At 58.4% G+C, this 12,310-nt stretch overlaps 2 protein-coding genes across 2 annotated transcripts; both read left to right on the top strand.

The window, feature by feature from the left end:
- Positions 1-2,053: 2,053 nt before the first annotated feature.
- On the top strand, positions 2,054-3,418 carry LBRM_21_1370 (surface antigen-like protein; the record flags this gene model as incomplete). Its single annotated transcript, XM_001564791.1, has 1 exon — positions 2,054-3,418. The coding sequence occupies one exon, from the start codon at positions 2,054-2,056 to the stop codon at positions 3,416-3,418; it is 1,365 nt and encodes a 454-aa protein (XP_001564841.1).
- Positions 3,419-7,521: 4,103 nt separating this feature from the next.
- On the top strand, positions 7,522-10,860 carry LBRM_21_1360 (conserved hypothetical protein; the record flags this gene model as incomplete). The annotated part of the gene is made up of 1 exon (XM_001564790.1): positions 7,522-10,860. The coding sequence occupies one exon, from the start codon at positions 7,522-7,524 to the stop codon at positions 10,858-10,860; it is 3,339 nt and encodes a 1,112-aa protein (XP_001564840.1).
- Between the last annotated feature and the right edge of the window lie 1,450 nt (positions 10,861-12,310).

Here is a 12,310-nt window from a genome sequence, read left to right as displayed (position 1 = left end):
CTACTTTTGCTTTTTGTTATATTGGCGTCGGAGCCTCTGCGTGTGCGAGCCGTGTCTCCCTACGCCTCGCCCTCTGCTCTCTCTCCCCCCCCCACCACCACCACCACCCTCTTCCCCCTCATCCTCTCGCGGTTGATTTCGCCGCATCCCCATATCGCGGACGAGGGGGAAGAGGGTGGGGGGGCTGTGCCAAGGCAAGAGGGAAGAGGAGGCCCACCGCACCTGCCGTACACGCACACACACCCACACACCCACACACACACACACACATACTTTACCACCCGCAGTCACCAGGCATCACTCTTGTTCCTGGCGCGACATTTTTCTCGCTTTCGTAGCTCCACAGGCCTGTGCCCATCTCCCCCTTTCCTCGCGTTGGCTTTGGCCCTCTTGTGGTGTGCATCTGCGCACCTCTCCTGGGTATCCGCGCCTTGACTCTGGTGGATGTTGCTGCGCCTTCCTCTTGATGCCCCTCAAGTCCAGTTGTGCTCGGTTGGTGCGAGGAAGAAAGGCGGATTCGTTTGGAAGTGGAGCGCGGCATTAGCGCGCCGCGTTGGGGGGAGGGGAGGGAGGGAGGGAGGCGAGACCTTGCGCTGATAAGGCCACTTCATTCGAAGGCTACACACGGCGTGTTATCCCCTCCCCCTCCTCCTACTCTCGGCCACTTCTCTTCTTCGCTATTTGGCTGCCCCCTCTCCCCTTCACGACCACCCCCAACAGATGGGACGTTCCGCACCACCTTCCACGCCTCTCACTCTCGCTGTTTCCCCCCTCTCCCTTTCCAGCCCACGCACCCGTGTTGCACCATAGGCGCACGCGTGCCAGTGGGGGGGGGGGGGGCTGCTCACTCATTTTTCCTTTCTTCGTCTGGTGTGGGTATGGAGGAAATAATAAAATGTGCAGCACGAGCAGACGACAGCACCTGCAACGACGAAAAGGGGAGCCTTCGCTCTGTAGCCTTCTGCCAATCCTCCCCCTCCTGTGAGAGGACGGGGCCTCCTTGTAGGTGAGGCTGAGTGCGCCGTATGCGGTGCGCTGGGGCCACCCCCCGTTGCACCGGCAAGCCAATCGGCATCGAATGCGCTGTGGGGGGGGGGGCCTTTTTTTCTTTGCTTCTCCTCACACCTTCCCTCTCTCGCAACGGACTTTAGGTTACTGAATTTGCGAATGCCCTCAACCTCCCTACACCGCGCCTCACTTCATTTCTCTCACCCTGACACACACACACACACACACACACCACACATCAGTGTAGCCACCACCTACGGCGCAACTCTTTCCGATTTTCACTGGAGCGCGCCGCTTTTCCCTCTCCCTCTTTTTTTCCTCTCATGCGCGTGGGTCGTTGTTTCTCTTCGTTTGTCTGCGTTCTTCGACAGGCGTCATCTTTTCGCATTCATCTGTGCTGCACCTCCACTCTCATCCTCTCTCTCTCTCCTCAGCGCTGAGCTCTTCCCAGCCCCGCTCTATTTTCTACTCGGGGTGTTGCTACGTAGCGTAGTAGAGATACGCATCCCTCCTTACACGAGCAGCACACACACACACACACACACACACACACACACCACACATCAGTGTAGCCACCACCTACGGCGCAACTCTTTCCGATTTTCACTGGAGCGCGCCGCTTTTCCCTCTCCCTCTTTTTTTCCTCTCATGCGCGTGGGTCGTTGTTTCTCTTCGTTTGTCTGCGTTCTTCGACAGGCGTCATCTTTTCGCATTCATCTGTGCTGCACCTCCACTCTCATCCTCTCTCTCTCTCCTCAGCGCTGAGCTCTTCCCAGCCCCGCTCTATTTTCTACTCGGGGTGTTGCTACGTAGCGTAGTAGAGATACGCATCCCTCCTTACACGAGCAGCACACACACACACACACACACACACACACACACACACACACACACACACACACACGTGCATACATCTCTACAGACGAGTCTCCCCATTCCCACCCACCCACCCACCCCCCTCCGCAACACCTCTCGAGTAAGGAGGAAAAGGAAGAAGCACCTGAACCTGCATATACAGACACACATTAGGTCGGCCCACGCAAGCATGACGCCACCGCTGCTTCGGTACCGCCGCACCACGCGGGCGTGTGGGCTTGTCGCTGCTGTGGTGCTGTTGTCGGCGCTGCTGTACAGTGGGACGCGCGCCGTGGAGGAGAGATCAATGTCGCTGTACACGGAAGCGCAGCAGCTCCATACGCGCAGGTTTCTCGATGAGTTTGTGCAGTCGATGCCAGGCCTCCGAAACATTTGGGCCGGTGACGACTTCTGCGCCTGGGAGGCAGTGACGTGTCTCCGTTACGGGGTGTCCATCAGTGCCACCAACTGGATTCGGCTGGCTGCCTTTCCCGGCCGTCTGCCGGAGGTGTCGAGCGTCGACGTTGATATGTCGCAGGTGGTTGTCACCTCCATTACGATGCGCGCGAACGGGCCGAACTTGTCAGGGACGCTGCCAGTTAGCTGGGGCTTGCTGCGAAACCTGGGCAAGGTGCACTTGGATAGGAACAGTCTCACTGGCAGCCTCCCGCCGGAGTGGTGCGACCTGGATGGGTTGGTGGAGCTCTACCTAAGCAACAACAGTCTCACCGGCAGTTTGCCGGGGTCGTGGGGAAAGTCCATGAAGAGTCTCTCCTTCTTGTTCCTCGATCGCAACGCCCTGACCGGTACGCTACCCCCGGAGTGGGGGCGCATGAGGTTGATTCGGTCCTTGATATTGGAAAAGAACCGATTGAATGGCACGCTTCCTGTGGAGTGGCAACATATGCAAGCCGCCTCAACGCTGAGCGTTGGTATGAACGATCTCAGTGGCACCCTTCCACACGAATGGGCGCGGATGTCGGTGATGGGGTGGATGGACCTGAATTCGAACCATCTTACCGGCACGTTGCCGATGGCGTGGGCGTCGATGACCTTCCTGACTAACCTACAGCTTTTCAGCAACAAGCTCACCGGCACTCTACCTGCGGAATGGCGGCGCTTGACATTGCTGGAGGAATTGAGCGTGGGGGACAATAGGATTGTGGGTACCATGCCTGCGTCGTGGTCGGCCATGACCTCGTTGACTGAGCTACGACTGGGGCGGAACAACCTCCTCGGCGTCTTGCCCACGGCATGGGGTGCGATGGCGCTCATGCAGGTGCTGGACGTGTCTGGGAATTCCCTGAGCGGCACTCTACCGGTGTCGTGGGGCTCGATGCGGCACCTCGATACGCTGAGTGTGCGCTACAACAAGCTGGGCGGCCCGCTACCGGTTGCGTGGAGGACGCTACCGGCAATTCAGCACCTCCATCTGGAGGGCAACCGGCTTTGCGGCTGTCTTCCCATCAACTGGGCAAGCCCTGGTGTCGACATCACGGTAGACGAGGCAGTCATGCGGACCAATTGTGCCACAGCGAACGCATGTGCTGGTTAAAATGTCATCTCCGCCCGCACTAATCATGACAGCAGCAGCAGCAGCAGTATGGACGACAGTGGCAGCTCACTGACGGTACCAAGCGCAACCAACAACGGTAGTAGTGCTACTGTCAGCACGTCGACTCTGTCGGACTCCTCCACCTCAAATTCTCCCTCAAGCCAAAACACCAGCGGCGGCTTTTCTTGATCGAACACATGCGACGTGCCTCACTGCCAGTGGATGCAACCTCCGTGATCCAGCGTCGCGCATGCGGTGGGATGTCGACGTTGTCCTCTAAGGTGACTGCGCCTATCGATCAAAGAACGGAAGCGCTACCACGTTGCCGATGACGTTGGTATGCTGCCATGTGCTGCTGTCAGTGGCCGCCGCATTGATGGATGCGTTCATGCAGAGAACGCACAGAAGGGGGAAGCTTCATAGTTGCAGCTACACAAGCACGGCTATGCACAGAGTAGTGCTTAGGTTGGAGCTAAAGCTCCTTTCGAAGAGGGGCACAGCCCAACAACTCGCGTGCTCTTTCCTTGTGCTACAGCTCGCTGTCCGTGTTGCGTTGAGTAGCAGCGGTTGGCGAAGAGACTTCGCTCGCTCTTGACCACAGGGTACGTCTGTGCGCGTGTGTGTGTGTGTGGAGTCTTACTTCGTCCACGCATACACACACACACCACCTACCTTCTATTATGACTACAGCGGACCACCACCATCGCCTCATGCGTCGTCGTCATCGCCTGTGAGTCAGTGTGTCCTGTTATTTGTTTTTCTTGGTCTTGTCCTTGTACCCCCACCCCGCTGTGCATGTGTGTGTGCGTCTGTGCATCGATGCTTGCATGGTGATGGCCCTGCGCCGCCTCTGGCTAAACTTGCTGGAGTGTATAGGCTCGCGACTATAGAAAGAGCAAACGGGCGCAAACTCGAGACATCTGCACACGCACACACACACACACGCGCGCATTTAGAGAGTGACTGACACATACAGTGAAACGGCGTACAGCTTCTCCGTTACGAACGAAAAAAAAAAGGGAGAAGGAAGACCGCACATAGTTTTCTGCATACACGTACATAACTCTGGATTACTGAATCATACCTACACACATTGGCTCTGTCGTCAACGCACGCACACACAGACATGTATAACCCTCCCCCTCCCCCTATTACACTGCACGGGTCTATCCCCAACACTCATTTACTCCATTTATCTCCTTCGCCTTGTCTTCGCTTGCCACTTTCCTTTCGCACATGTACGTTTTGCTGCCCTCCTCCTCCTCCTTCCGCGCTGCAGCAGTGGCTGCGGCCACCACCACCACCACCACCCACCCCTTCTCTCTCTCTCTCTCCTCTCCCCTTTTCCCGTACGAGTCATTCGCCCTTCCACGCCATCTTTTTTTTTTTCGGCTAACAAAAGGCGCACCCCTCGTGAAACCCTTTTGTGTACTTCTCGTGGTCGCTCGCTTAACCTCGCCCATGCTAGGCTGTTGGCCAACTCCCTGTGTGTTTGGACCTTTCTAGCATCTCGCCCCCCCCCGCCCCGCCCACGCTCTCATTTTGCCTCCAGCTGTGCTGCTTGGGGAGACGTCTCCCTCCTACAAACTCGCCCTTCCCCCCCCTCCCTCTCTCTCTCTACTGTCTGCTCCTTCGCTCATTATACTCTCTCTTTTTCAACCATGTGGTTGACGGGAGTGCCTGTTGCCGCAGCATTGCCCCTCCTTCTCTCCTTGTGCTCTATCCTGTCTCATCAAGCCTACCCCCGTGTTGTTTCGACGCTCCTATGTGTATACCGTGCAGTGATGAGTGCGCATGCGCCTGTGCCTGTGCGCCGGGCATGAGCAGTTCAATGAAAGCGAACCCAAAAAAAGCAAATGCAGGGCGTTCTCCGCCTCCCCCTCCCTCCCTCCCTGTCTCTGCCGTATCAGGGTGCTCAAACCAATCAATGCACTGGGGCCTTACAATGGACCCGAATGCTGCCTCTCCCCCCGCAAGTCGTACTTCTCCCTCTCACTCACGGCAGCGCAATACCTGTGATGCAGCTGTACCTCAGCGGATCAGTCACCGCCGCCGCCGCCCCTCCTCTGCCACGGAAAATTATTGCTTCCCTTCTCTCCATTGCACACGAGCATATGCGTATCCATTCACTCGCTCCTCCTCCTCCGCCGCCCCCCCCCCCACGTTGCCCTCCGCCACTCAATTTCTTACACCGTTTACTTTCGCTGAACCCCGCGTGTGTATACGTGTGCGTACTTGTTTGCTCGCGCCGCGATGATGAATCTGAACGGTGCATACCATGCCTCCTTACCCACCCCGCCTCCTCCCTCAAATGCTGAAAAGAAAAAGAGGGTCAACGTAGCGCTCACACATACACACACACACACACACACAACGAACACGCGCAGGCACAGGCAGCGGTGCATCTGCAGCCCTCCTCTCTTCTCCCCTCCTCCCTCATTCTTCCATTTCTTCCTTTTCCTTTTCCTCTTTACACCCTCATTTTCCTGGCCCTGTTCACCCTGTGTTGGTGCGTGCGTGCATGCGTGTATGGTGGGTTGTGTCCAAGTCAGCCATTTCACGAACTCGCACCAGGCCTTCACCGCTGCCTCTCCCCTATTTCGTCTCGCTTTTCTTTCCTCTTTCCTGTCTCTCCCCCTCCCTCCCTCCCTCCCTCCCTCCCTTCCTCTCTCTCCCCACCTACACACACACACACGCACATACGCACGCGCAAGAACGACAGGGAGAAACGTGCACCAGCAAAGTCATTGTGTTCTCCTTCCATTTCTCCGCCCCACTCTCTGCCCACCATTTACCTCTCCTCTCCTCTCTCTCTCTCGTTGTGCCTGGGCTCGCCAAGCGTGTGTAAGCGAAGCCCAGCGAGTTCGCCGCCGAAGATTTGCTACACAAGCCACAGCAGTGGCGGTGGCGACCCAAATAAGAAAGAGACCAACGCCTCTCTCTCTCACCTTTCCTCTTCTCTCCTACATTTCGTGGCGATTGGTTAACACCACTGGTGGGTATCCCTTGCGTCTGGGTGTGCCTCGGTGGGGTATCCTGTTCCTACCACACGGTGCGACTCGTGGGCATTCGCTTGCCAGTATCCATCCACTCTACCCCCACTCTCTTCGCGTGTGCGTGACTCTTTCGCTCACAGAGAGAGAGAGAGAAAGAGAGCGAGAGAAGAAACAGACAGACCAAAGAAGGAACGAAGCGGAAAGAAGGAGGGCCCGTCTGTCAGCGAGTGCAAACGGCATCGTCACTGGTGTGTTTCTTTTCGTGTTCATTTTGTTTTGTTTTGGGGGGGGGTTGTTGTTGTCTTGCTAAGCTAATCGTTTTCGCGCGCGCTTCTGTGGGCATGTATATGTTTCTTTCTCACTGTGTCTGAGTGATACCCCAAGGTTAAGAACCCACACAGCTGCAGGAAAAAAAAAAAAAAAAAAGAGAGAGATTTGAGAGAGGAGTACGAGTCACCACCTCTCCAGCGTACGATCGCATTGACTCTCCCTTCCTCCCTCCCTCTCTCTCTATTGTGTGGAATTTCAGAGCTCTACTCTGCAGGCTCTCGTTTTTTTTTTCGTGTGCGCGTGGGTGTGGGTGTGTGTGTCTTTCGTCCTTTCACTGCAAGAGACGCCTGGCTCTCCCCCTCCCCCTCCCCCTCCCCCTCTTTCTCTCTCCCTCTCTCCCCGCCCTCGTCCTTGCTCGTTTCCTCACACACCCACACACATTCTGCTGTCATCTAGTTTTCACCCCACCCCCTGCTTCTTCGTCACGTGCGTGTCTGCTGTGTGGGTGTGTGGGTGGGTGGGTGTCCCTGCGCACGAAAGCGCGTCTCTTCGCGTACTGCGTATCATCCGCCTCTTGGACCCCTCCCTCTCTCGTTCTCGTTTCCCCTCCCCCTCCCTCTTATCTCTCTTTGCATCCTTTTTCACCTTTTAGTTTGCCGCTTCTCTTTTCCCCTCTCCTTGGTTATCATCCCTGCACCCCTCCTCCCTCCCCCTACCCCCTTCCTCATTCGCTTGCTGTAGTGTCGCGCGTGTGTGTCTCTGTCTGTCTTGGACCTTAAAACTTTCAAAGCTCTGTGGGTAGGTGTTGACGTTTTGTTTTCTCTGTTTGTTTGAGCGATGCAGACACACACCCGCTCCAGTGACGCCCGCACTCTTCAGACAGTGACAGCGACTGCGTCAGAGACAGACTCCGTCCGTACCGGAGGCTCCTCTGCCTCCAACTCGCCTTCGCATAGGTTGCGCCGGTCGAACCTGCCGGCTCCCCTGGCGCCGGAGGTGCTTTCCAGGTCTCTCCCCGTTTCACAGAGGCCCAACGGCGTCTCATCGTGTCCTGTGAACCGCACCAGCAGGCCTGCACCGGGCGTACCACCTATGCCGGCTCTTTCGCCCACTGCATCACCGCTAGCCGCGCAGGGTCGCAGCCCACCGCCACACCTACGGGAAGCGTATCAGCGCCGAGTCCATCCTGCAAGCAGCGGCAGAGGTGGAGGTGCGCTGCCACGGCCACCGGCCAGTACACCGATGCAGGCAAGTCCCTCCTCTGTGGAGGAAAGCATTGATGGCAACTACCGTCGTGGCTCCCACCACGCTCGCAGCAGCATGAACAGCTGCCGCAATGGTAGCGGTCTTGAGAAAAGCAACAACACCCTGGGCCTCCGTACTCATGAGCTGACGCAGCCCATGCCCTCCATGTCGAGCCGACTGCCGTCGATGACGCAGCCAAATAAGCTGTCGACCTCTGCAACAGCCAGCTCCAACATGTCGATGACCCAGCCACCGACTCAGCAGCAGTCGGCCTCCACAGCAACCATGCCGATGGTGCCGACATCACCGGCCCGCTTGGTGTCGCAACCAGACGTCACCCTTCTCTCGGTCACCTCTCCGGCGCGCAGGTGCTGCCTGGTGGCGGAGAGCAGTGACCGCAGCGTCGAAACCGCACCAGCGTCAACAGTGCGAATATCCTTGCCACCACCACCTTTGCCGCCTGCGCCTGCACCGGCGCTTCGTACGTCCTCGACGTTGGGTGTGACGCCCGCGAGCAACAGCGGCACTCGCGACTCGTCGCATCAGGGAGAGGCAGAGGCTCGCACCGCTGCTAAAGACGGCAGAATTAGTACAGAGGCGTCCCTGCGAGGTAATCCGCGGGTGAGGACGCTCGTGAATAATTTGTACCAGAATGTCATCACGATCCAGCCTGAGGAGCCACTGCAGTACCTCGCACAGCTCCGTGCTAGCACAGTGCCGCAAGTGACATCCACGCAGCTCGTGGCGACCGTCACACAGCGAGGAGAAGTGAAGCGGGCGCTAAGGCAGCAATCCCGCACGGTACCGCAGTCACGGCAGCTTTTGGACAGAGGAAACGGCAGTACCCACCAACCAGATTCACACTTGGCTGCGGAAGCTAGCACCTCGAGCGCGTCAGTTTCGGCAGAGCTGCGTCGCGATAGTAGCGAGACGAGCAATAGTGACGGCGGCCAGACACGAGCAGGGTCAGTGCAGCTAACACCCCAGCAACCTGCGAGTGCTGCCTCTCGCGTAGGCGAGGTTGACCTCACGGGCAGCTTGAGCAGCGGTGCCGCCAACCGTTCAGTCTCGTTGACAGCACCTGATAATCCAGTCGCTGTTGTCCGTCTTCTTCCGACATCGCCATCAGTACCAGAGTCACTGCAACCGCGCGCTGGAAGCAGTGGCACGGTGGTTGACAGCCTTTCGATGCCGCAGTCGATCGCCGGCGCTGTAACGCGCACAAGTGCTAGCAGCAACGTCAGCACCAGCGGCATCGCGGCGAGCAAGCACGGATCCCTGCAATCCCTGCCGCGCCCTGGGGTAGTTGCAAATGGCCTAGCAAGCAGCGGCTTTTTCTCTGGTTTCGCCGTAGGGTGCGCTGGTCATCAGACCGGGAGCAGCGTGGCGTTGCTGCAGCATGGCGGCGGTAGTGGCAGCACCTTCCGCTCCAGCGGCGGCGTGGCACCGCACTCCATGGTGTCTCTCGCTGGCAGCGTGTCTGGTGTCGATCGCGGCGAGACCACACCGAGCGACCTCAGCTCTCTGTTCAGCATTAACTCCGTGGATCTGCATGAGTTCATGGCGGAGTTCCGCCTCGCCAAGGAGGAACACTACGGAGGCAGTGTTGACCATCCCACCATCACCCTGGACGAGCTCGCCTGCATCATTGAGTCCAGCAGCTTCCCCTGCACCGACGCGGAGGTGCTGCTGGACCTGTTTGATGAGCTGCAGTCGTGCGCACAGTACCTCGCGGGTGTGTGGAGCCCTACTTGCCCCCCGCCAGAGGTGTCGGCCACGCGGAAACGCAACAGCTCGCCCCCGCAGCTGCATGGAGCCCTGGGTGCTGGAAGTTTGAGCTCTGTCTCCTTCGATGGCGCTGTGACCGCCTCAACGGCAGTTGGGGGCAGTGCTACGAGAAAACTGCGTGGAGTCGGCAACGTGAGTGGGCCGACGTGGCCGGCGGGGCGGGTGCAAGGCGCCGAGTCGTGCGTAACTGCTGCCCATCCATCGTCAAGCATCGCTGCGCAAGACGTGAGCCACGGTTACGGACGACTCGCCGACGAGGCGCAGGACAATGGTGACGTTACAGTCGGCGGCCGCACAGACGCCAAGGACGGCAAGGCCCTGGCGATCGACAGTCGCACTTCAGAAGGACTGTCGTACGAGTCACCTGGCAGGGGTGGCATCTACAACCCCTACAGCCGCAGCACCGCTGACGTCCTCCACGGCACCTCGCCTCTCCAGCAACAGCAAGGGATGTTGCCGCACCCCTACCCAGACGCCAAGGACATCGAGGACGGCGAGGCGGCGCCGAGGATCCTCTTCGACACCCTCCTTGCACGCATGGCCTACAAGCTCCACGGCCGGTACCCGTCCGAGGCGATCCGCATCGCGTTTTACGGCATGGTGGTGGATGAAGAATCGGTAGCGGCTGCCTTGGAAGGCAGTGGGCGCAGTGCCGGAATCGGTGCCGACGGCGCATCACTGGGGGCCAACGGACGAAGTTTGCGCGGGGTCGTCTCAACAGACTCCCTCACGCCATCAGAGGTGACCGCGATGGGCAGCGGCAGTGCCGGAATGGAGACGATGAGCTACGGCACTCTCCCAAGTTGCACTGTGCCGCTCTCTCGCTGTATTGCGGAAGGACTGTTTGCGCGACTGGGTATGGTCGACATGACGGCGGGCGAGCTACAACGTGGTCTCCGCAGTGCCGGGCTTCCAACAGACCAGGACGAGCAGCGTGTGTGCGAGTGTCATCTTGAGGACTTCGCGCGACTCGTGCGCACCATCACGGCCGTCTCCGAGCGCGGGTCCAGTGTGAGTCCGGCAAACCCCCTTCTTTCAAGTCTGCGCGAGAGTTACCTGCAGCGCGGCAGCATCTTCACGGTATGCAACAACAACGCCAGCGGTGGCACCGTTCCCGCCACCTCAACCCCATGGAAGGAGTAGCAGTCGTCGTCGCTGGCAACAGCAGCAGGTGGAGGCTGAGGCCAAACGCCGTCGTACGCAGCATCCTTCCTTAGCACGGACGCCATTGCTGTCGTCTCACTGGTCTCCCTCGCGCTTTCCCTCCCCACCTGCTCTCGTTGCCAGTGTGCAACTCCGCATTGGACATATATCGATATATGTGACTGTCGATGCGTGTTTGCGTCCCCCTTTTCGGTGCTCTCACCCCCATCGTTCAGCATCGTCGTTACTACTTCTCCGTTCACCATGTTCTCCTGCTGCTCTTGACCATCTCGCTCGCTGTGGCAGCCGAGCGTCGCTCCCCGCTTCCATTGCTTTGTTGTTGCTGCAATTTGTGTCACCCCTCCCTCCCTCTCTCTCTCTCCGTCTCCTCCCTCCTGATCCTCACGTGGTTGCCGCCTCTTTAAACTTTTGCGCTCACGGGGATGTAGCGAGAGAGAGAAAAAGTGACACATACACACACACACACACATGCGCATGCGCGCGCAGAGCGTTACGTGTGTTTTTCATGCAGCCCCCTCTACCCCCTTTGCCCTTTCCTCTCCGTATTTCCCCCTCCCCTCCCCTCCCCTCCCCTCCCCTCTCGCGCTGCGTGGCGTAGATATCGATGCTCCTTTATGTGACGCTTTCCTCGCCTCTCTCTCTCTCTTTTCGTCGTCATAGTGGGAGCGAAGAAAAAGGAGAAGCCCCCAAAACAGCGGAGACGGGACACTCGTACAGGCGTGCACGCTCGTCTAGAAGCTTTACAAACGTGGGGATAGCTGGGAGGAGGTGAATGTGTGTGTGTGTGAGAGAGAGAGGGAGGGGAGGACAGACTATGTAGAGGTGTCCTCTCTTACGGACCCTTTTAAGGTTTCTTCTTTGTTTCCCCCAACAGTGTCTCTGACTCCCCTCTCGCTGCTGTTGGCGTCATTGGTGTCTCACGCTTTGCCTTTCTCTCTCCCTCTCCGACTGCGTTGTTTCTCATGGTGACTCTGGTGCTCACACACGCACCGAGACCTCTCTCACTTGCCCCTCCCCCTTTTCTCTCTCCCTTGTCTACGTGTCTGTGTGTGTGTGCGCGCGCGTTGGTGACGTCACTTCGTCTCGTCTTTCGCCTCTGGGTTTTCCCCTGGAATGGGGGATGCTCAGCGCATTCTCTGGTTAGTCGGCTCCCCTTTTTTGTCGCTCGTCGCTTCGTGCTCACCTGCCTGTGTGGTGCATGTGGGTCACGTTTAGCTCGCGTGCCCTTATTCTCATCTCTCCCCCTCCCTCTTCCCATGGTATCGCTACCACTTTACCCCTCCGCCGCCACTTCCCCATCTCCCTGCGCTCTTAGGTGACCAAAGGTGTATGCCTATGCCGGGGTGTGGGGGCCTGCGGGTCTTGCGGTGGTGCGCCGTGTGTCCGCAATTACAACTCCTCTCAAAGACTGTGTGGGCGTGCCTTCATG

Source organism: Leishmania braziliensis, chromosome 21, assembly GCF_000002845.2.
Source record: "Leishmania braziliensis MHOM/BR/75/M2904 complete genome, chromosome 21".
Taxonomy (NCBI): domain Eukaryota; phylum Euglenozoa; class Kinetoplastea; order Trypanosomatida; family Trypanosomatidae; genus Leishmania; species Leishmania braziliensis.
The sequence above is the reverse complement of the archived record's forward strand: the minus strand, read 5'-3'. Positions and strand labels throughout refer to the sequence as shown.